The sequence below is a fragment of the Festucalex cinctus genome, chromosome 14, assembly GCF_051991245.1.
Source record: "Festucalex cinctus isolate MCC-2025b chromosome 14, RoL_Fcin_1.0, whole genome shotgun sequence".
In the NCBI taxonomy this organism is placed as follows: domain Eukaryota; kingdom Metazoa; phylum Chordata; class Actinopteri; order Syngnathiformes; family Syngnathidae; genus Festucalex; species Festucalex cinctus.
The window spans coordinates 2,842,501-2,867,250 of NC_135424.1; the positions used below are offsets into that span (position 1 = coordinate 2,842,501).

Below are 24,750 nucleotides of genomic sequence, written 5' to 3' on the forward strand. Positions count from 1 at the left end.
GTATAGTAAGGCGTTTTTATTTTTATTAAAAACGACCATGTATAGTTAGGCGTTTTTATTTTTATTAAAAACGACCATGTATAGTAAGGCGTTTTTATTTTTATTAAAAACGACCATGTATAGTAAGGCGTTTTTATTTTTATTAAAAACGACCATGTATAGTAAGGCGTTTTTATTTTTATTAAAAACGACCATGTATAGTAAGGCGTTTTTTTTTTTGTTTTTTGTTTTTTAAAAAAACGACCATGTATAGTAAAGCCGTTTTTTTTTGTTTTTTTTTAAACGACCATGTATAGTAAGGCCTTTTTTTTTTTTTTTTTTTTTAAAACGACCATGTATAGTAAGGCGTTTTTATTTTTATTAAAAACGACCATGTATAGTAAGGCGTTTTTATTTTTATTAAAAACGACCATGTATAGTAAGGCGTTTTTATTTTTATTAAAAACGACCATGTATAGTAAGGCCTTTTTTTTTTTTTTTTTTTTTTTAAAAACGACCATGTATAGTAAGGCGTTTTTATTTTTATTAAAAACGACCATGTATAGTAAGGCGTTTTTATTTTTATTAAAAACGACCATGTATAGTAAGGCGTTTCTATTTTTATTAAAAACGACCATGTATAGTAAGGCGTTTTTTTATTTATTTTTTATTTTTTAAACGACCATGTATAGTAAGGCCGTTTTTTTTTTCATGTGATTAGCAATTTATTTATTTATTTATTTATTTTTTAAAGGAAACGACCATGACTCACTTCGAAGGATTCTTGCTAAAGTTAAACTAAACCAAAAACAAGTCACTTGAATTGAATGAAGCATAATTAATGGTGATTGTTTATTGAAAGTGCATATGTGCAATTTTTAAATGACATTCTATGTATAACTACAAATGTCCGCCGGGGCCCCCAATCCCTTCTTTGCTTGGGGCCCCCCTGGGGAATGTTGCTACGTTGCTGCACGCCTCTAATGTGACGTGTGACATTTACACGCTGCTGTCATTCAACTGTGTGCTCTTCGTTTGTGTCTTTCAGAGTAGCGCCAACGAGCGCTTGCTGGTCAAACCTTTCTACGAGCGCTACCGCGTCCTCAAACAGATGCTGCTTTCCTCCACCACCGCCGCGCTCATCACCACCATTGTGAGTTACAAACAGCTGGAAAGACAACTTCACCACACTTTGTTTAGCAAAAAAAATAAAAAAAATAAAAATATATATATTTATTTATTTTTTAGTTGTCAATTAAAAGGAATAACCCACAAATTGAGGTACATTATTACCTGGTAATAAAAAAAATAAAAGAAAAAATAAAAAGAAAAAAACATCAAAACAACAGAAATAAATAAATAGTGCTTCAGGTTTTTCAACTTATTTTCTTTGTTGTCAATCAGAACTCATATACTGTACATGTTTTTATGCAAATCAAAACAAAATGACATTTATTTATTTTGTTTTTAAGCAAAAGAAGCAACTCAAGAAATGTGGCGAATGGAAGCAAAACATCCTGATGGTCGTTCAGCGTTTATTCAAATGAAATGTTGTACTTTGCTGTCCTCTAGTGGCAGTGTGGGCACATGACATGAAATCTCTCCAATATGCGTCAACTCAGCTCTCGTTTGAACGCATTACTATTGTCCAATCAGTAAGTGACGTGTGTGCACGTGACCAGGAGGAAGAGGAGTGCTCCGACGACGACCACCAAACCCCGCGACAGCATTGCGTGTCGTCAGGTGGGCCGCCGGCTCCTCCCACCCTGGAAACGTCCGACACGCCGCTGGTGTCGCCGCTGGAGGAAGTCAACAAGTCTCTCCAGCCGCAGATCGTCACCATGGCAACGCTCCATGAGGCCTCCAGGTACCGATTGTGTGCAATCTTATTTTTTTCCACTGGAAGGCAACTTGGTTTTGGAGTTTTATTTCCATTCTCACACACGTTTTTGGGTGGCCTTAACATGCCTGAATGAAAATGGAAGGCAGTGTCAAAAGTTTGACAATCATTTGAATTATTGGCGGAGAAAAGGGCTTTTCCTGATGATTTGTATTGATCACGCAGATCGGAATTACTGGATCATCTTCGGATCACCCGCTTGGAAAAACGAAGGCTCCATCGGGCACTGCGCGAGTTTGAGGACCTTTTCTACACCCTGAGTGGCAGGTACACATCCACAAATATCAATCAATCAATCAATACAACTCATTCATTTGCTTTTCAAGTTTAGTTTGCCATCAAACAAATTTGGGTTCCAACAAAAAGAACAAAAGAATTCAGTCATTGGAATAACATTTCTGCGGTTCCTCGATTTACGAGTGACCTGACTTGAGTTTTTTTTTAGATGAGAGCCTTTTTTCTTTTCTTTTGTCTTGAATTATGAGCAAAAACTCGTGTGCTAGCTTGTAGCAAGTAGCCTAGACTTTAGACTTTGACACATAGAGAAACATTTTGCAAAAAAAAAAAAAAAAGTAGCCTAGTGCTGGTTTCAAGCTGTCAAAAAAAAGAAAAAAAAAGTCAACTCGCTTCATTAAGCTAGTTGACTTTTTTTTTTTTTGTTTTTTTTTTTTTAAACAATGCAAAATATCATTGACGGTCTAATGAAACTAGCATCGATGTTGCAGTACATATAAACCTTGAAAGAACTTATACTTGAACACAAATGGTAGCGATACATGCAGACTCGAGGGTGACACAGGAGTCCCATCTCAGAAAAAAAAAAATCTTGTCCGCTCCCAGTCCTGAAGCATAGAAAAAAAATAATTAAAAAATAAAACCTGTCATGACCCACTCCCGTACCACTCCCATTTTCGAGGTCAGCTAAAAAAAAAAAAAATCCCCCAAAAATGTCAGCCTTTAATACAGTGAACAATACTCGCAAGCATGTATTCTTTATCCTCTCATTGAGTTAATGCATGAAATCATGTTGCACAAACTTCTGAACTTCACTCAGAAAAAAAAAAACATACACACCTTTGCTACTCTGTACACATTCTGTAGAGTTGTTTTTTTTTTCCCCCCACTATCTGAGTAAGGCAACAAAGGGAGCATGGAGCAGTTCTAGAAGCGGTTGTTTTTGTTTTTTTGTTTGATGAGCATGTTGCGGCGCGTCCTCCCACAGGGTGTGTCAGAAGGAGGACCGCGGGCCCATGGCGGAGGAGTACTGCCAGTACAAGAACCTGAAAGCCAAACTGCGCCTGCTGGAGGCCTTGCTCAGCAAAAAACAGGACACGGCCAAGAGCAACTGAGCCCATGATGAAGATGATGACGACGATGACGATGATGAAGCACTTTACATGAGGACAATGGCGTTGAAAGGGATTTTTTATTTGTAGTCCAAAAAGCACACGATGAAGCAAGAGTATGTTTGAAGAGCAGACGGACTCTCAACTTGATGTTGTCAATTGTACATTGTGGGTGCTGTAAATATTTGTGGAGGTGTGTTATGGCACTTTTGCTTGTTCTTGTTGAGAAATATGTATTTTCTAAGATAACCTGGCAAAAAAAAAAAAAAGGCATCAATTGCATGAGCAGTGTTAACATGCTGAACAGAGAAAAAAAATTGTACAAATTATGAGGAAAAAGTCACAAAGCTATGAGAACAGTCATAAGAAAATACCGTAATAATTTGAGAAAACATTAATATTCAGAGAACTAAAATGTGTTTTTCCCCTCCAAATTAAAATGTTTTATTTTGTTGTCAAAAAATGTTTTGTCATATTACATATATATTATTACATATATATTTATAGTTATTTAATATTATATTTATATTTATTCTAAATTAAAATGTTTAATTTTGTTGTAAAAAAATGTCATAATATTACATATATTTAGAATATTTAATTTTATATTTTAATTTTTTACATTTTTTATTGTTCATGTGACTAAATGAAATGTTTTAGTGACTTCTCAGTTTTTTCCCCTCTAGACAAAAATGTATTGACAAACAATTTTTTGTAATAGTGCCACTTTAAAACAAAAACAAAAAAAGGGAAAAAAGACATTTTCTCCACTTTTTTTCCCCCTGCCTTGCAAAATTAATATTTTGGGTTTTTTTTGTGATAAGACTTTTCCTGGAAAAAATAAATAAAAAATCTTTACCAATTCCTGAATTTACATGCAGTACAAATAATTAAGAAAAGAAGGAAAATAATGCATGACCAAAATCATTTTTAAAATTCACAAGAAAAAAAAAAAAAAGTTATATTATGAGGAAAACAAAATGAGTGAAAGTTACAAGCTTTTTTTTTTTTTTTTTTTTTTTTTTTTAATCGCAGTTAAGGAGAAAAAATAATGTAATATGAAAACAAAATGTTATTTTTTCGAGACATCCATGTGAAGAAATGTATTAAAAGTCTATTATATTTTTAAGGAATATTGTGTTATTGGCGTGTACAGCAGTGTAATGTTACAACCCAATTTTTTTTTTTGGTTAAATACAACTTTTTTTTGGAAAAAAAATCTGCAGCCGAATTTTGATTATTTATTTTTTTCCCCCATTTGTCACTGTTATTTGTGTTAAATCGTTGAAACATTTTATGTCCTTCATTGTGCTCAGACGTGCATATCGATATTTATTAGTTATTATTTATTTATTCCGTTTGAATGTTGACTTCCTGGCGAATGTTTCATTACAAGTGCATCGTATTTCCACTTTTGTGTCTCGTTATATTCATATATTTGCTTGTTGGCAATTCCATTTATATTCCACTTATAATTCCTTGACTGCCAGCGACGGATTCAGACGTCAATTTGAACGAGTGAAATGCTTCTCAGTGACATGAATCAGAGCTGTGTGTGCACTTCCGGTTTATAGAACACTCCATATAGCCTCCCTCTTATATATGTACATATGAAAGTATCAATAAAAAATAAATATTTTTCCACATTTACCCCGCTGAACTTTCTTTTTTTTTTTTTTGCCTTTCTACCAACCACTGCACGACGACAACAAGAGTGTTGCAGAAAGGGTTGCCATGGCGACGACACTCACAGTTACACCCGTGCTGCAAAAAGACTGCAACATGCTTTTTTTTTTTTTTTTTTTTAAAGATTATCACTCTTATCCAACACGATACACTTTCCAGGCCTTGTTTGCATGATTTACAGTCACAGCTTGTTCTTTTTTTTTTTTCCCTCTTCTTTTGAAAGTTTGAGTCTTTTGGAATCCCTTTGGTTTAAAGAAAGAAGAGGATGCGGCCGGCAGCCTTCCCAAAAGTTGGATTACCAATCCATGCCATTTAGTTAGTTGGAGGTAGCGAGAAGGAGTTTGTCCCCCGCTGGAAAACGGCAAAACGAAAAAAGGATCCAAATGAAGTTTGAAAGAAGAGCGATGCTTGACAATAAAGCAAAAGGGGATTAAATTGCTCATTAGTCACACAGAGAGAGAAACAAAAAAAATAATAATCAAGCAGAGAAGCATGTGCTTGTTAGTGTTGGTGAATAGTGTGTATGTAAACATGTCCCCCCCCCCCCCTCTGTAATATTACACATTATTTCATAATACTGAAACTTCAAGATTTTTTTTTTCGAACAGTCATATTTTTGATAAGCTATAATGGTATGAGGAAAAAAAAGTGTAATATAGTTAAAAAAAAAAAAAAAAAAAAAGAATTTATAGGGGATTTTATTTTGCAAAAAAAAAAAAAAAATGTGGTAAGGATATGCTGAAAATTTGGAACGGTTTGAATTGGTCAAAAAAAATTAAGAAATTAAAAGGGTAGGAAATAACCAAAAAAAGTAAAATTTAGGGGATTTTATTTAAAAAAAAAAAAATGTGGTAAGGATATGCTGAAAAGTTTGAATTGGTTAAAAAAAAATGTGGAAATTAATAGGAAAGAACCTAAAAAAAAATATCTAATTTTGGGGATTTTATTTTGAAAAAATGTAAGGAATGATATGCTGAAAAGTTTAAAGTTGGAACAATTGAATTGGTTCAAAAAAATGTCGAAATTAGAGGGGATAAAAATCTTAATTTTGGCCTTTTATTTAGAAATTTTGAAATAAAACTTGTTGGGTAAGATGAACTTTTGTCATTTGTAACGATACAGGAATACAATGCAAATTTTGGGGGAGAAAGACTGTTTGCGATTGTGTCTGGAGGAGGATACGATGTATTTATATGTATGCGTGTGTGCGTGTACTTGTACTCGCCGCTTCATGCAAGAGTTGCTCTGCCGCAGCGCACGCCGAGGAGCGTCCCTCACAAGTCCCGCCCCCTCCCGCGCCGCTAGCGTCCCACGCTGATGTTGCAGGTCTTGCAGCTGGGGTCCTTCTTGGCGTTGACGGTGGACAGACTCATGAGCTGGTGGCCGCTGATCTCGGCCACCGTGCCCAGCGCCAGGTCCACGGGCTCCGTGTAGATCACCTCCAGGATGACATCCTGGGCGTGGCGGAACACCAGCTCGCCGCCGCCGCCGTCGCCGCCGCCGCCCTCCCGCTGGCAGGTGAGGAAGCGGTTGTCGGCGAGGTCGAGCGCGGGCAGCCGCTGCTTGCAGAAGTCGTCGCCCGGCGAGCCCTTGGGCGCCAGCACCAGGATGACGTAGTGGTAGGCCGTGTACATGCAGTAGAAGTCGGCGAAGTAGAGGTTGGTGTCGGGGTTGAAGAGGGCGTCGGCCCGCACCTCGAAGCGGTGGCGGCCGTACGGCGAGTCCTGCGGCGTCTTGCCCGTGTTGAACTCGGTGTTGCAGCTGAAGAAGAGACCCTCCAGCTTGCCGCTGATGGGGGAGCCGTGGCTGCCGCTGTTGTCCTTCACCGACGGCAGCATCCGGTTGCCCTGCTCCTCCCTGCCAACGACAAGGGACGGCCGGGGCCGAGTCGTGTCAACAGGTCCTCGCTTCATTTTTGAAACAAAATATGCTTGCTGTCGATGGGCACATTTCACATTGTGGTTAACTCATTCACTCCCAAAGACGTATTTATACGTTTTTGTATGAAGGCTTTGATGCAGTTTCTGACCTGAAGTGGTTGCTTAAAGCGATGGTAGTTGTTACAAAAAAAAGAAGAAAAAAAAGGTGTGCTTTATCTGTTTCATTCATGAAATTTCATTCCAAAAGCATGCAAGCATGTTAGCTTCCTTGACATCTCGCCTAAATTCATCGTAGCATTCGATTTAGCATGCGCGTGCTCGCGCGCATCCTGAGCATATTTGGCCTCATCTGGTTTGCCCCGAAAGCACTTTCGTAATTCCAGCAGTGTTTTCAAAATGGAGGCAAAGCTGATTACATTTGCAGAATTAGATCAACTCATTTACACGCAGCGCTCGCTTGTAACGACATTAGCGCAGTGAAGGAAATTGCGAAAGAAAAGCTGCTTTCATTATGACAAAGTGATGGAAACAAAAGCGGCACACGAGCCGAGCTCGCCGCCTTCTCGCGTCAGCTGCTCCAATTAGAAAGTTGCGATGATGCGCCTGCTGATCCGCCGTCAAATACGTGCAAGACCATGCTTTACTGGAACCATAAAAATAAAAAAAATAAAAAAAAGACGACAGGAAATAATCACTTAGTGACAAACTAAATATTTAACAACAAACAATGTTTTTTTTTTTTTGCATACTTTTTTTTCTGTCCAAAAAGTGCATGGCCAATTTATGTCTCACAGTACTCAGGTTCTGGGTTTGAATCTCTCCATGGGCTCAGCAAGACGCTAATGAGGGCAAGCACTATCGAAAATGGACGGATGGATGATCGATTCGTAAACGTCATGAAAACACTCCCTTGCAGCTACCGTGCGCGTGCAAGAAGAATGCATTAATGTGTGTTTGCGTATGGAGAACCGCTAATGGAGCACGCATTCGAATGCAATATTGATTAGTGGGAATGGATGCATTCGTGTACTATGCTCGAATTGGCTTCATCAAGTTCTTTCATGCCGGTAGAATATGCACACACACAAAAAAAAAAGTCTGTGGTGTGTTTTTTTTTTTTTTTTTTATGTGGCTCATTGCAAGTTTAACAAATATATTTAAAATGTGCAAATTCTGTTTTCTTTATATTATTTTAATATAAGTGAAAAATAATCAAATCTGAATCTGAAAGTATTTTTTTTTTCTCGATTTTCAAATGGTGAATTTGACCTGAAATATTGTTTTTTATTAATATTAATTAAGAAGGATAATAGTAGCAATGTGTTATACTTTTCTAAGGTTTTTTTTTACATACAAAAAAATATCTACAATATTTTTAATAGGTAACCAAAAAATAAATGTACCGTAGTTCAATTTAAGGAACAATTTCTGAAACATTCAAAAAATAAAAATAAAAATGGGGGGGTTTAAGGCCAACAGAATAAATCAAATTTTATTTTTCCACTGCATTTTCAAATGGTGAATTTGAGCTGTAGCAGAATATTTATTTATATAAAAGTACGTTGACAACAATATGACGTAAAAAAAAAAAAAGTTTTGTTTAAAAAAGGCAACAATTTAAAAAAAATAATTATTCAATAACATAAATGGTTCTTTTTATGATTTTTAAAAATTATTATTATTATTATTATTATTAACTTTTTTAGATTTGAATGGTAGAAAGCCTAATTCTATTTTTTTATGAATGAAAAAAAAATGTAAATTTAGAATGTGAATGAGCAATATTGTTATGTTTTTAACATGTTTCAATTAAAATAAAATAAAATGTAATATTCTTTCTACATTATTATCTTCAATTGTAGACAATGTAATTTAGGCATATATGTTTGTTGTTTATTTACTGTTGATTACCTATGAAGCTTCTTTTTTTTTTTTTTTTAAATGTAAAATAGGCCCGCAGAAGCAATTTATTCAAAATGATTTTTTCCCGAAATTTCGATACGATGTGCTTGATCTGCAATGCTAACTAACTTCATCTAGAAATGGACTAATCAGACCTACAAATCAATTATCAAAAGAGATTCATTGACCTTTTTTTTTTTTCTTTAATGTGCTCATGTGTTCCTTAAAGAAAGGAACAATTGAGCTAAAGCGCCGAGATAGCGACACGCTCGCATCACAACGCAAATAAAGTCAATAGTAAATCCTCAACTGCCTACCGGGCGTGGTCAAAGTATTCTTTGTGCTGGTTTCGGTAGAAGACGGAGAAACGCAGCATCCGTCCGGAGATCACCTCGGCCTTCGCCAGGAGCTGGTTCAGATGTACTGTGGAATAATCTGCAAAAACAAAAGATTAAGAATCATTTCAATCATTTCAATTTCACCAATTTAACCAGCTCAAGTAAGTGGACAGCATTTTTATTTATTTTACTAAAGCCTCACAATCCTGCCAATATTGCTGTTTTTGTGCTGCTTTATCACATGACCTCCCACCTCCCCTCCCCCAACGTCACCCTCTACCGGCATTAAGTGCACTGACCTCTGCATGGCGAGATAAACCGCGTCCGCATCGCTCGCCTGGCTGCTTTATTTAATCCCAGCGTCCTTCCCTAATCTTAACGGCCTCCATCTGTATGAATCTCGCTTGTGCTCTCATATATCAAGTGGACCAAAAGTGCTTGGTCACATCCGGTGCGATGATGGAGCATCTTTGAGGGCGCACTGACTTTCTCAAGGGTACCTTCAAATGTCACCACAATGAGGGTGTCTTGTGGTATGAGGACAGACTGCATGGAAATTCAGCCAGGCAGCGTGGTGTACTAGTGGTCAGCACATCTGCCTCACAGTTCTAAAGTTCTGGGTTCAAATCTTGGGTTTGATACCAGACATCATTTGGACAAGTTTTTTTTTCTTTTATTTTTAACATGTAAGTGTAAACTGAGCTCTGTTTTGTGACAGTGAATTCGATTAAATTCACTTTGCAAAAATGCAGCCATGTAAGAATGGCCTGTTAGCTTAATGCTAACATATAATGGAAACTGCCATTGACATGCTAATGGTTAGCATCAGCACTTGCGGTTTTATAAGCCTTAAAAGCAACAGATTTTGAACACAGAACGACCGGCTAACATAATGGAAAATTCCATTGAGATGTTATTGGTTAGCATAAACTGTTGCGGTTTTAGATGCCTTAAAGCAACAGATTTTGAACACAGAACGACCGGATAACTTAATGTTAACATATAATGGAAAATGCCATTGAGATGCTAATGGTTAGCCTAAACTGTTGCGGTTTTAAAAGCCTTAAAGCAACAGATTTTAAACACAGAATGTCCGGCTAACTTAATGCTAACGCATCATGGAAAATTCCATTGATATGCTAATGGTTAGCATTAACAGTTGTGGTTTTAGAAGCCTTTAAGCAACAGATTTTGAATACAGAACGACCGGCTAACTTAATGCTAACGCGTCATGGAAAATTCCATTGATATGCTAAGGTTAGCATCAAAAATCGCAGTTTGCATGGATAGTTGCGGTTTTCGGCAACAGATATTTGAACACAGTTGCCTTAAGAATCACAACAAATGTAAATACAATTTTTGGACCAGATTAAATTACTGTTGTCGCGTTTTCGATGCTCCCCGTGGCGACTCACCGGCGGTGCAGAACTCGACGATTTCGCTCCACTCCGAGACGGCGTAGTCCCCGTCGGTCTGTTTGGACGCCGTCTGGACCGCCACCGTGTACTCGGTGCGCGGGCTCAGGAACCAGTGGCCCCGCACCGTCATGGGCAGGGGCACCGCCTTGGCCACCAGCTTGGTCGGCACATCCTGGAGGAAGACGGCACCTCATTGAATAGTCATTTGAAATTGAACTTGAAATTTCAGTTTCACTGTCGTACTTTGTGTTGGCTGGGTGTTAATAGGGCGTGGCCTAATTATAACCATCAGGAACTGGACTTGGGCTGGGTGATTAGGCTGTTAAACTCAAATGTTATCTTCGTAACAAGTTGCCACTGTAACTCACAAACATCACATCACAGTGACCCCCTTTCATTGTAGACGGACCCCACCCACCACTCAACCCCCACCATTTGACCCTCGGGGGACAACACAGCACCAATATTTCATCCTCTGCCCGGCAACATCGTGGCACCATTAATCTCCCGACACTGCTGCTGTTGCACACTTTATCAAAACAGCGTTACGCCGTTGCCCTCCAAGATGTCACAGAATGAGCATTTATCACCACAAGCCCCCCTAACCCTCCCCACCAATGACGTTCCGAGGGGGTGATGACTTATTAAATTGCGTCGACACAAATCATGCGTGTGGCGTTCTTCTGCCCGCCCACCTAAAGTGGAATTGAAACAAGCAAGCTCAAATCTTTTGTTTTCTGCCTATTTGTGTAAATGCGTGCGTGGGTGAGCCCTTCTGCACTTCCACACCACTGTTACTTAACAAAGATCATTTAATTGAGTGAGGAAACAAGTTAATCCGATCACACACACACCCCACGTATCGAGATCCGAGATATCAAGTTGATGGGGCCCCTGGGACGACCTACTTAGTGGATGCTTAAGTCAACAGAAGCCCAGTAAGGAGAAGGAGCCAGATGGACAGAAAATTGAAGAAGTGGCTGACATTGAGAAAACGTACCAGTGGGATGGACTGAAAAACAGCATGTGTACTAATCATGGCAGCACAAAAACAAGCCCTAAACACAAGATCAATCCAGGCCGGTGGTCTACCACATCAGTTAGGACTAGTGTTAATTTCGTCAACTAAACAAAAATAACTTTGTCAACGTATATTTTCACCAGACAAAAACTAGACTGGACTGGACAAAAAGCCTATTTATTTATCTCTTTATTCACTACTTCTTATTTATTTACTGTAATGTAAAATGTATTTACTTGTAAAAAAAAAAACTGTTCTTGTTTACTGCAAAACTGATGTTTATGTACAGCACTTTGTATACAGCAACGCCTGTTCTCAGTTCTTAAAGCGCTTTATAAATAAGTTGAGTTGAGTTGAGTAACATTAATCCAACAACTATAACGTTCCAACAATAATGTTAATCCAACCTGCAGTAGGCTGGGTACACCCTGAACTGGTTGCCAGCCAATTGTCCTGACTAAAACTAGACTAAGACATTGATAGTTTTTTGTTGACTAAATAGACTAGATGAATAAACTGATGTTTTCTTGGATTAAAAGACTAAAATGTTCGATTTATAGTCGACTAAAAATGGACTAAATTAAAACAAGATGAGGTTGACCAACTATAATGAAAACTTATCAAGTGTGATTGAAACTGGACTAAAAATTAGACTAAATTTAAATAGTGGATAAAATGAACACTAGTTGCTAATACATTTCGTATTTCACACATGAACAACTTAACATCAGGGAGTCAAACAAAAGCGAGCGGAACAGCGTTTACCTTGTGTTTGAACTTGTTGGAGTTTTTGTTCTCCTTCTTGTTCAGGTCGATGAAGTAATGCGTGATGCGCTCCTTCCCGCGCTGCTCCATCTCCCAGCAGATCTTGAAGGAGTCGCAGGTGATGTTGCTGATCTTGATGCTCTGCGGGACGGGCAGCTCCTCCATGTCGCAGATGGCGCCATCTTGAGATTTACTTCCTGCGCAGAAAGGAAGTCACGTTTGGTCCAAGAATGTCCCGCTGGCGCATTCATTACGCTCGTTCTGTTATCCGCTCCGCCGCTGCTAGCGATTATTCTCCCTTCCCTGTTGGCCACTTACAGTATAACCAGCCCCAGGTTGCCATGGAGACACATCATCCCGCTCACAATGCATTACCTATGTGCTTCCCCGAGCAGAAGCCGCATTGAATATTTCAAAACGCTGCTGATTGAACGCGCAGAGGAGCGGCCATCTCTAATCAGCATGGATGCAAAAACGACATTTGGCGCTCGATTCGGTCCGATCCGTCACGTATTCCGCAGCTGCCAACGCACGCGCGCGACCCACGGGGCAAAGCGAGGTCAACCAAAATGCCAAAAAAACACGGCTCAACGGCTCCTTTGTGGGATCACGAATGAATGTAGACTTTTTTTTGCGTCACACTCGGGCGACACGGCAACAATGCGACGTGTGTGTACGCGGTGCAAAGAATGCACGTCTAAAACAATGGCGGAAGCGGGCGAGCGTGGTGCAGTCATCTCCATTCAGGCACCGAGATTAAAAGCAATTTCATAATTGGACTGACTCGCAAACACACAAAACACATTTACACACGTCATTTCAATATAAGTGCAGAATGTGACTAGATTTGCTAGCGTTAGCCTACATGTATGTGTTAATGTATGACTAAATATATACAGTGGAAAAGTTGTCACTAGCCAATCGCAGGATAAATGAATTGTAAATGGTAAATAACACTTTATATGCGTACACGCTATCATGGTGTCCATGCTCTGATTCAGCACTACTGATTTTGAAATCCTTGGGCAGGTTATCTTGACACGGCAACACCAGAGAAGCGGAAACTTGAATGGATAAAATAAAAAAATAAATAAACGGTGCAGCCAAGAGAAACACCACAAAATGAAGAGAATTGAGTTTTTGTGATGGATAAATACACTTTCAAGTGACAAATATTCAAATTTAGGTTGTAGAAACGCTTCATATAACAGGAAGTCATGATAATAGACATGGGCAAAGCACATTCATTATCTTGCATACACTCCATCTGAAAGTACATTTTGGACTGTCGCGGCTGTGCAGTGTTCTGTCCCCACCTTTTGTTCCTGACCGTTGATTCAGGCAAGGCCCGCGGTCACCCAAAAAAATAAATGGGAATATAACACTTGAGAGACTCCGTACATCACTAAAGTAATCTCGGTGCACAGCGGGTCTAGACTGAGCTTTCATATTTGAATTTAGTGAGATCCAACAGTGAGCGAGCGTGGCCACTCAACTTTTATAATGACTCCGGCAACAGATAGTGCCCACCATATTTCAAACGAGGCTATTATTTCTTTTTTTGTGGCGCATTCCGTCCTCTCCACGCTCATTTATCACAATCCACCAGGGGTCGTAATATAAGGCGAGCTTTATCATCTGCATTATTATTAACTCTGTCCATCATCGTTACGACGACGCATTACAAATTGTCCTCCTAACATGCAAATGTAAACATAGACTGACACTCTCGACATATCAACAAAGGAGTACACATTATTGTCGACATTCATCTACAACAAGGTGGGCAGAGAATAGACGGATTAATGGCTTTTGCATGCTTGTGAAACTTAGAGACAAACATACATAAAAATAGAAAGAGAGAGCGAGAGATGGTTAAATGGATAGAGATGCTAGATGGAGACTAGCTAGCTATATAGAGACTGTAGAAATTTTACATTTTGTACTTCATTATTTAAAGCAAAATGTACCACTACTTATTAAAACAATGTAAAATGTAGGGGGGGGGAAAGTTAGTCTGTTACATTGTTTACAATAATTAGATTAACTTGAAGTGATATAGCAAGCTCGCTAGCTAGCACGAGCTAGCTCGACAGACAGTCAGATCTCGATAGCTCGTTAGTTAGCTAGCTAGCTCATAGCTCGTTAGCTAGCTAGCTAGCTAGCTCGACAGACCTCGATAGCTCGTTAGCTAGCTAGCTCGACAGACAGACAGACATTATATGCATAATATAGTTCTATTGTACAGTATGTTAATATACACAAATGGACTGTACATACAAAATTGTATGTATGACATTAGTGGACAGTGAAGAGCTGTTTCTAATATCTTGTCCACATCGAATCCTATTTTAGATATGACTTTTTCATTCGACTGCGTACTTAATATTGTGGCCAGCCCGCTCTGCCTTTTCCAGGTACGCGCGTGCGTGCATTCAAGCTTTTGACAGCCTGCGCCGCTTATCTGTGACCGATCCTCCGGGGACGGCGTGAATGAAAGATGGAGGACGAAGGTCAGACGGAGGAAGTAGAAATTAACCCTTACTGCTCGCCTGGGACGACTAAAGTGTTGCCGTGACTCACATTTGTCGGCGTGCCGACTACATTGAAGCATATATTCATATTGCCGCATCGCCATTTAGCCTGAAAAGCCACGGAATGACTACTACAGATTTACTATTTCACTAAGGGCATTTGCAGAGAGGCAAACGCCAACATGATTCAGGGCTTCCCTTTTTATTTTGTGTGCCGTCAAATAGTACTACAGCGCACAGCAATGGATGGGTGCAATGGGATCAATAAAAATCTTGTTTACATGCAAACACATCACCCTCCTAATGGATCTCCGTGCTCCAAACTGCTCCAGTCTCATACCCGGCTTCAAGTACTGACTTACTTGTTCGTGTATATTGGTTAAATGATCATAAACAGGCCAGGATATCGGAAAAATAAAAGTATCCTGTGGAAGTCTCATGCACCACGATGTCAGAGCCAATCAGCATACAGGCTGGCACACTGTTAGCCAGTCAGCTGATGGCTATCCTGAGCCAGCAATAGCCAAAATCTACACTCTCATTTGTTGACTCCCACATCACTCACCAGGCCTGGCCCCACCGTTTGAAGCCACACCCATTTGAAAAATCACAGATACTACAGTGTAGATGCCGATTCCCAAGTAGGCAAAAAATAATAAAAGCACATCACGTGCACATTTTATAGGCCTATAGGTATTATTCTAAATCTGTTCTTACACGGCTTTTAAAATCAATCGATCTTTTGTTTTTTGCCAATTGTGTAAATGCGTGTGTGGGTGAGCCCTTCTGCACTTCCACACCACTATTACTTAACAAAGCTCATTTAAATGAGTGAAACGTATCGCACCTCACGTATCAAGATACGAGATACCAAGTTGATGGCCCCCCGGGGACGACCTGCTAAGCGGATGCTTAAGACAACAAAGCCCAGTAAGGAGAAGGAGCCAGATGGACAGAAAATTGAAGAAGTGCCTGACATTGAGACAACATACCAGTAGGATGGACTGAAAAACAGCATGGAGTACTAACCATGGCAGCACAAAAATAGGGCCTAAACACAAGATCAAATAGAGAACCACATCAGTTAGGACCCCCAGATGCAAGCTGGTCCAAGACGCTCCAGAAACTGTGAAAAGGCAATAGTGGTGCCAGTCAACCAATCAATGGGATGATCAGTCGAATGAGCCATTCGAAAAATATTTTATAGCCCCACCCATAATAGGAAGTGCTTACAAGAAATCTCTTTGATGCCATTTTATTGCCAAGGAACTATGTTGACGTAAAGGGGAGGAGCTTCATTTAAACAGGCCATTTCCCCATCTAACAGCAAAGAGGTGTTTTATTGACATCTTGTGGGATCTATAGGCAATTATAAACCTTTTGATTTGTAAAACACTGTCAATAATGTCAACACGTTACTAACATGGACACTCAACAACTTTTAAAGGAATTGGGTGGTTTTGTATGAACAAAACGCCACATCCTGTGTCTGGGACTGTAGCCCACTCGGACCAGCCTCCCATCATTTTTTAAGGTTAGCAGCGCAGCAGCGGACACGGATGTTGGGCCGGCCTTTAGAAAAGCGCGTCTTTGTTGCTTTTCCGACGCGGGCTACTAGACTGACACGGACGTCACGCTGAGAGCGCCGAGCAACCGGGAACAAGAGCATCTTTCTCTATACCGAGCCTGCGCAAACAATGTGCCCGTTCATCGGCGTGTTTACGCATCAGAAATGTTCTCATCCGCAAATACACACACACAGTAAAACCATATCAGAAATGTTAACAGTACATCAACCTTAGTGAGGTTGGAGACAACCTTTTTTGTTGAATTCCATTCATTTTCTGTATGGATTATCCTGGAGCCTGGGATTAAAGTAGTCCAAATAATCATACAACTCAAGTCATCTAAACATTTAAAACGATCCATCGAGCCAATCACATTTTTTATGACTGTGGCGTGACGAACGGACGCACAACACGTCACATGCCTGTCAATCAGGCCTGCGCAGTCATGTTGTTGACACACGGGACTGCTCGAAAATGTCAGCCGAGTCACGCCAGGAGCTTCAATTTGATTCCAAATTGGCTCGCGCCGCCGCAAGTCGACGTTAATTTTCTCGTCTGCGTCGTTAGCAGTAAGCGCACGTCTGAGGCCGACATCATTAATTTGCATTTGATTAAAACTCACTCTTCGGAGAACAGCGCAGGCTAATTTATTTAGCGGATGACCTTCCATGATGGAGCAAAACAATCTACTTTGTGATGGTGAGAATGATGTGCAGGCAACATGGCCAGTGCAGATTTTGTATGTTTTTGTATTATACAAACAATTGTCGTAATGTTCTTTTAATCTGGGAGCGTCGAAGTAGCGCATCGTCCATTTTGAGGAACAAGTCCAGCTTTCGGACTGCGCGACTTTGTCATTCACCACCACACACTGACGACGGTGCCAGCACGTGTTTTAGTGCATTGAAATGCACTGACAGTGCTCTGTGTGCGTTTTGTTCCGTTCCCACCGACAGGAAGAGGCCCAGTGACGCTGTATGCACTCCCTCCCATTTGCTGGCTCAGCGTGGCCGCATGCAGCCTCTCATGCTGCCAATTAAATATTGATGGCTGCTAGAGGTAAATTTAGAAAGCAGCCAAAGTACGGAAATGAATATGGTCCTGAGAATGGGAAAAAAAAAAAAAAAAAAAAGTTTGCCAGATAAGGACACTGGCTATTTCCAGGAAAATCAATGCGAATAGTTTACATGCCGGGTGTTGTGCCTTCCATGCTTGTCATGTTCAGGGTCAAGGCTGCTTGTGTTTTGTCAGTCTTCCAAGCAGTCTATTCTCTATTTTGTTGCTTGTTCTCTTGGCTGAACTGCTTCCAGTAGGCTACATGTACTGTATGTGCATGGTAGATTCTTTGGTCCAATCGGATTCAAGCCTCTATTGTGATGCCATGTCAGTCGAATCTGCCCAGCACCTTCGGAATCAGTCGTGCTGACAGATGCAACTTAAGATATATTAGCAATGGCGCTGTTTCTTTAACCAATCACATTCTGAATTCACCTCACAAGGCTAGCTGGCCAGTAATGTCATCAGCAGTTATGTGGTTGGTTCGTCACAGCAAAACTGTTTGACGAGCAAAACAAGTCTAAGTTAAATGTAACCTATGTTAGCAATTGGCCTCCAAATGAGATTCTGAATTCACATCACAGGGCTAGCTCATCGACAAAAACGTTAGCGAAACGTTAGTGGTCCTGTGAAGTTAGTCAGAGCAAAACTGTTCAACAAGCAGAGCTGTGTGACTTCTGACTAGCTTAAATGTAACCTAAACATGGCAATAAACCACTTTAGCTAACCAAAAGGGCTAGCGCGTCAACAATAACGTTAGCATTCCTGGTGAGTGGTTAGCAGACCAAAACTGTTCAACAAGCAGAACTGTTTGATTAGCTTAAATGGTAACTTGAGCTACGGTAGTTTAGCTAACCAGTTAGAAGGGCTAGCTGGTCAACAATAATGTTAGCGGTCCTATGAGGTTAGAAAGAGAAAAACTGTTCAACAAGCAGAACTTCAGTAGTCACACAGATCTTGCTTGTTGAACAGTTTCAAATTGGTTAGCTAAAGTAGTTAAAGTTACTATGTTAATTCACATCAAAGGGCTAGCTGGTCAACAGTAACATTAGCGGTCCTAGGGAATGGTTAGTCAGAGTAAAACTATTCAACAAACAGAACTGTTTGACTAGCTTACATGGTAACAAACTAGTTTAGCTCAACAATTAGATTCTAAATTCAGTACAAAGGGCTAGCTGGTTGACAAAAACGTTAGCGCTGCTGTGATTTGGTTGGTCAGAGCAAAAGTTAGCAAAACACGACTGTCACGTCTTCTATGATGTGTGCTTAACTATAATAGCTACGGGACTGTTTTTCCTTTCACCAATCGATTTCACCAATTTCTAATGCTAGCTAGCTAGCTAGCTGACGCACAATCGCGTCAGCATTTTTCTTCCTGATTGATTTGGTCAGAGCAAAACCTGCCATAGCCAAATTTGACAAGCAAAACATGCTAAAACATTTTACAATTAGCATATTTAGTGCGTTTTGAGTATTCATTTAATAATTTGTTTTTCTCATGTTAGATAAATATTGATCCTGAAGTAATCCAGGTCACATAACGTGGCACAGCTGTGCACTGCCTGTCACATTGCGTTTTGGGGTTTTGTACAGTGGAATGTGAAGTTCGCTAGCTGTCGTTTAAACTTGACGTTTATTTTAAGTGGATGCCCTCAAGCTACTATTATACTACAGTAAATTTTTTCACACGGTCCTGCAACTAAAACCGGTCTTTCGCGCTTCCCCCGACAAGCTCGTTTGTTCGTTGACCATCAAAGCGGCCAGAATGTGCGTTTGTTGTTCCATAAACAAACACCATGTGGGTGTCAAGGACACGCAGGCTGGATTTATTTGGAAGACTCAAGCAAATGTTATGAAAAGGCTCCCCGGTTGCACCTGCAGCCTAGCAGCCCCCCAGAAATGCTGGCAACGAGTCCACTCCTGACCATTAGCAAAATGAAAGCTGCAACAATCAAGCCAGCAGTGCACTAAAGAGGATCTGAAGTCAAGCGTTGTGGTGGTGTCTTGCATGATGAGGAGTGGCTGCACAATCACCAGGTAGATTTGGTGGAAATGTGTTTAAAAAAAAAAAAAAAAAAAAAAAAGAGCAAGATAGAGAGAGAGAATTGATCTTTTTGTGTCTTTGAGGCTGTTGCAGATGCTGTGCGCTCGCTCACATGTGGCTGCAGCCATGTTGGAGGCTCACAGTCTCTCTCTCCTCATGATGACTTGCTTTTTTTTTTTTTGCACCACACATTTGAGGGTTCAACACCTCTGATCTGCAACTGTGCAGACTCATTATGGGATGGCGGCAGACACCGAATCCACTCATTAAGAGAATATTTGCAGTCATGATGCCTTTTTAAGACAGCAGTTATAGGTGTGGTGGTGCCTGGAGGGCTGAGATAAGATTTTTTTTCTTTTTTAAAACATGCATTCTGACAAAAAAATAAAAAATAAAAAAAAAGCTTTGTTGCCTCTTGCAATTCCACACACACACCAGCCTTTCAACAGACCCCCAACGAGTCCCTTTAAAGGCACACGCGTATACAAAAAGCAATCAAAGGCAGATTTTGCACGTCATGTGAATGAAAAACAAAAAGCAAACAAACCTGAACGCACTCAAAATAATACTGGTAAGTTGACGCCGAGCTCACCTGCGTCTCGCTCGCACAGCTGGATGGCGTCCAGGCTGAGGTCCTTGATCATCCCCTCGCAGGGGCTGAGCGGGCTGCTGATGTTGCGCGCCAAGCCGGGTGCCTCCATCTCGTCACACAGACGACGATGCTGCGCTGCGCTGCCGTGTGGGCTGAATGGCCGGGCTCGGAGCTCGCTGCTCCGCGGGTGGGAGTGGAGGAGGAGGAGGAGGGGTGGAGGAGAAACAAATGGACTTTGCGGTCTCTCTCTCTCCTGATACGTCACGGGGCTGAGGAGGGGGAGAGAGAAAAAAAACAAAAACGCCCCGTTGCACACTATTACACGAATGCAAATATGATTTCAAATCGCACAATTGCTTTGCTTGTTCGGTCTCGTCGCGGCGAGAGCCACAAGTGTGCGCGCATGCGCGGATTAACGCGAGCGTTCCGTTCAATTGAACGGGCGCTTATGTAAGGAGATGATCCCGCGGGTTCTCCTACTCCGTGTTGCGTCAAAAAACAAAACAAAAAAGGACGCTGAACGGCAGTCATATCAAAAGGGACACGACGTTCGTCTGTCCGGAGCTCAGCTCAGCTCAGCTGTGAGTGGACTAATGAGCTGGTGGGGTGGTAAAAGGAAGGAGGGGCTTCGAAGTGGACCCCCTTGACATATTGCACGGCATAATGAGTGCACATCTGCAGCCTTTAAGCTCAATTGATGCCTCATTAAAGCTCTTTCTGGACAAATTAGCAAATCATCAAGGAGGCCAGAAATCAGCTAATTCCATAAATGAATTGGAACAATTACAGCTGCCTATTAAAATGAGACTTAATAATTTTACACTTTCAAAGCATGGAGTCTTAATAACATTGTCGGCTTTTGTCAAAATACACCAAGGATCTTGCTGTGCTGTGCTCACTTAGCCTGTTTTAGGAGGGCCCAGTGTCGACCCTTCTACTGTGGGGCCAATGCCAAGAAATTGTCATTAAAATGAGGAATTTGGGATTAGCAACAGCCGACACCCAATCATATTTATATTTATGATAATTGTAGCATCCTGGGTTGAAATAAAGGTGGTCTCTCCAACTGATGGTTCACAATCTTTTATTGACTTTCACGCGCCCTAAGAGCTGCAATACAAAATAAAATAAAATACTATTAACAACTCAAACGGCATGTTCAGTGCATCCATTTTACCTTATTTAAGCACTGTACTAGAAATGAATTGCCTTACATTATTGTTCTATTGCCTTTAAAATGTCCGTAATGACTACAATTAACGTAGTATAGACAAGCAAAACGTAGCATTGTGCGTTAGCACACTCTAGTGGGCGAAAGCGATAGTGATTTACTCTACAGTGAATCCAACGGAAAACGTAATGATAGTTAAACAATAAACATGACCATTACGCACCTCGTTCCCTTCTCAAACAGGTGCTAATAAATCTTAACTTGAGTTGTTTTCATTTTCTCTGGCGCGCACACACGCCTTTCTCGACCTTGGAAGACGACGCTAGTAATGGCGGTATGTCGGTTAGTTCCGCCATTTCCTCTCGATTTATGACACCACTTCCTGTTTACTTCAAAATAAAATCGTCACCTATATTACAATAGCACAATGGAACAAAACAATTCTGTGGTACAAAAATGTAATACCAAAAATAATAGCAGGGTCATTTCCAATAACATCAGAATCTCATGAGCTTGTGAAGTGTCTTATAAGTGACGAAACGATTTGCAGGCCTCGGGCGCTTCCTAACACCGTTTGGTCGTGTTGGGAGTCGGTCGGGAGTTATTTTCCTGAGCGAGCCTCCCAAAGCGTCCAACTGTCACTTTGCGTTTTGTTTTCTGTCGTCCTCGCTTTTGCACAAAAGCACCCCGAGGAGAGGGTGCTTATCTATTCGGTGGACCGCCCGGTTTGTAAACGCCTCCCGTGAGACCCCTGAGTCATGCTGGTTAATTAATATGGTGAGGGGAGGGGGGTGAGGAGGAGTTTGGTCGAATATATTCGGGCTGACAAATGATTCGGCTTCAAGATATATATAATTTTTTTAGTGCTGTCAAACGATTGATTACATTTTAAAAACTAAATAATCATCGCAAAGTAATTCTGTAATTAATTGTAATTAATCACATTTTCTACTGCTATTTTTTTCTATGCTTGTAACATATTTGAGTGAGTAAAATCTTGGAATTAGTGTAAAAAAACAAAAAACTGTGATCCAATGACATTTTTAAAACTAATTAATCACACAAAAATTTAAATTAATCAATCACATTTTGTACTACTATTTTCTTCTAAGCTTGTAACATATATTTCAGTGACTAAAATCTTGGAATTAAAGTAAAATCCTATCCCTAATGCAACACACATTACATTTTCAAAACTAATTAATAGCACAATAATTTTTTAATTCATTGTGATTAATCGGATTTGGTACTGCGATTTACTTCTAAGCTTGTAACATATTTCAGTGAGTAAAATCTTGGATGCAAAAAAAAAAAAAGAAAAAAGCAATGCAATGCAAAAATGCAAAATGCCAAAAAACCTAATTTGATTACATTTTTAAAACTAATTAATTTGCACAATAATTCTGTAATTAATCGCAATTAATTGCATTTTGAGCTTCTATTGTCTTCTATGTTTGTAAAATATATTTGAGTGAGTAAAAGCTTGGAATTAATGTAAAAAAAAAATTCTGATTACCTTTGTAAAACTAATTAATCACACAATTCTGTAATTAATCACAATTAATCACATTTTGCACTACTATTTTCTTCTATTCTTGTAACATATTTGAGTGAGAATTTAATGGAACAAAAAGTAAAATATAATGGTTGAACAAAATCAACAAAACAAATTGAGTTAATTTTTTAACACTTTAAATTTTCAATTATTATTTTTTTAAACAACTTACTTTGGGTTACAGACTATTTCAGTTTCTGAACACTTTTGGCACGGCCGTGGCACGCTCAGAACTTTGTAAGCATCGCCCGTGCACTTCAGGGTATCCCTCCAGCTAGCCTAAAATGGCCGCCACATCACCCACAACGCAATGCAAACAGCTGGCCAGCGACGCCAAGTGTCACTTTGAAACGGTTCCAAAAAGCGCGCGGCTTGACCTACATGTATCTGGGAAAACAAGCCGCATTTGCATGCGCGTTGCCGGATTAGCACGCCAGGCTTTACGCAGGCCGGCGGGATCCAAATGCAAAGCTAAGCTCATCATCGCCACGCGTTCCTGATGAGGCGACACAAGGCCCTCGTTCACATTTTTTTTTTGAAACATTCAAACGGAGCAAATCTTGCTCTTTCCGCGGACTTAATAGGACGCAGCTTGCTAGCATGACTTAGCAGCTCGCCCCCTGTTGCGTTTAAATGCCTTCATTGCTAAAAGAGCTCAGCCACACCAGATTAGCACACGAGCGGCCGTCGAAAGGAATTTTGAACCTCACAAACGAACGTTACATCATCAAAAAGGACACAAAAGCGGAGAAACAAAAAACAAACAAACACAAAGCTGATTGTTATGCACGTCATGCATCGTCTCGTTCTCTTTGTCGCTTTGCTTTTGCCGGCGAATAAAAGAAAGAAGAAGAGGAGGAAGAGGAGGCTCAGGCTGGCGAGCTGATTCTGGAAGTTTCCTTCCTTCCATCAGACGAGCTCATCCCCTCCAGCCACAGTCATCATTCTGTGTTAAGATCACTGCTGGGGGATTGTGGAGCCACACCGACACTGACACATCATCACACGCAAGATCATATCATCGGGATTTTTATCAACAATATTGCAGTTTAATTGGAAATTTTTTTTTTTTTTTTTTACAAGGCCTTCCCGTGTATTTGCCGTCAAACAAGCAATAAATTCCTCTGAGATACATTAAACAATATCAGATCTGTTATATATGTTTTGGCGCGAAAGCATTCAACTTCAAAGAATTTGACCAAATCGAGTGTGACGTAAATGTTAGCCAGAAATCAGATTTTAACAATAATAAAATAATATATCATGATAAAATCGAGATAAAGTCGACACAATTATGATGGCCAAGTCAATTACCGGACCTGAACCCGATTGAGCACACATTTTACCTCCTGACCGGAGAAATTGCCAGAAACCAACAAGACCTGAAAGAGGGTTACGTCCCACCAAATATTCAATGTTAGTCACTTTAAATTGATTTAGTAACGTCTTTTATGATACTTTTGCCCACTTGAACAAAACAAAAAGAGGTGCTCTGTTATTAACAAGTGCACATGTAAATGCATCACTTTCCTTCAATCTTTTTCATGTTCACAATCTTCTATAACCTTGCAAGTATGAACTGTGCGTGCGTGCGATTGTCTCACCTGAGAGGCCGCACGGCGACAGATGGGAGGAAGTGCAGGGGGAGGGGCCACGGGTGAAGGATGCAGGAGGAAGAGCGATGGATGGAGTCTTCCTCCTGGATGAAAGGACGAGCTTGGACATGAAGCAACATTTAAGTGTGTGTGTGTGTGTGTACCTGCTGCAGGATGGGGAAAAAATGGAATGATCATATAACAACATAATTGTTTAAAAAAATGGATTGGTTGAAATAACATTAAAAAAAAAAACATACAAATCGACAATAGATCCAGCCGCACACGAATTTATGAGCCATGATATGAAGGAAAGCTGGGTGATGATCCAGAGCCATTTTCAAGCGATGGCCAGAGTCTCAGGAATTTGCGTTTGGTGACGTAACCGTCGAGAGCAATG

The 24,750-nt window shown here is 40.2% G+C and overlaps 2 protein-coding genes across 6 annotated transcripts in view; one reads left to right on the forward strand and one right to left on the reverse strand.

The window, feature by feature from the left end:
* The window catches only part of fam13c (family with sequence similarity 13 member C), a 46,584-nt gene extending 41,715 nt beyond the window's left edge, over positions 1–4,869 (forward strand). For all 4 annotated transcript variants that reach the window (XM_077495314.1, XM_077495316.1, XM_077495315.1 and 1 more), the window contains 4 exons: positions 1,028–1,132; positions 1,662–1,846; positions 2,045–2,146; positions 3,102–4,869. In XM_077495314.1, the coding sequence (XP_077351440.1) occupies positions 1,028–1,132; positions 1,662–1,846; positions 2,045–2,146; positions 3,102–3,228 (519 nt within the window). In that variant the 3' untranslated portion in view covers positions 3,229–4,869. The remainder of the gene's footprint in view (positions 1–1,027; positions 1,133–1,661; positions 1,847–2,044; positions 2,147–3,101) is intronic.
* Positions 2,999–24,495, reverse strand: phyhiplb (phytanoyl-CoA 2-hydroxylase interacting protein-like b). Of its 2 annotated transcripts, none has more exons than XM_077495318.1 (6): positions 24,360–24,495; positions 20,030–20,298; positions 12,236–12,432; positions 10,447–10,621; positions 9,011–9,128; positions 2,999–6,768 (listed from the first exon to the last, which is right to left on the reverse strand). In XM_077495318.1, the coding sequence occupies exons 1-6, from the start codon at positions 24,488–24,490 to the stop codon at positions 6,213–6,215; spliced, it is 1,446 nt and encodes a 481-aa protein (XP_077351444.1). In that variant the 5' UTR covers positions 24,491–24,495; the 3' UTR covers positions 2,999–6,212. The 2 variants fall into 2 exon arrangements, with proteins under 2 accessions (XP_077351444.1, XP_077351445.1); XM_077495319.1 differs by lacking the exon at positions 24,360–24,495 and adding an exon at positions 21,424–21,580.
* Positions 24,496–24,750: the final 255 nt, after the last annotated feature.

Bases quoted from the DNA above. Each gene is read 5' to 3' on its own strand.
- phyhiplb (XM_077495318.1), bottom strand. From the start codon at position 24,490: ATGTTGCTTCATGTCCAAGCTCGTCCTTTCATCCAGGAGGAAGACTCC. The intron at 20,299-24,359 runs GTGAGACAATCG...CCCCCTCCTCAG, and splicing joins GTCGCCGTGCGGCCTCTCAG to CCCCGTGACGTATCAGGAGA. The intron at 12,433-20,029 runs GTGAGCTCGGCG...CTTTCTGCGCAG, and splicing joins GCTGTGCGAGCGAGACGCAG to GAAGTAAATCTCAAGATGGC.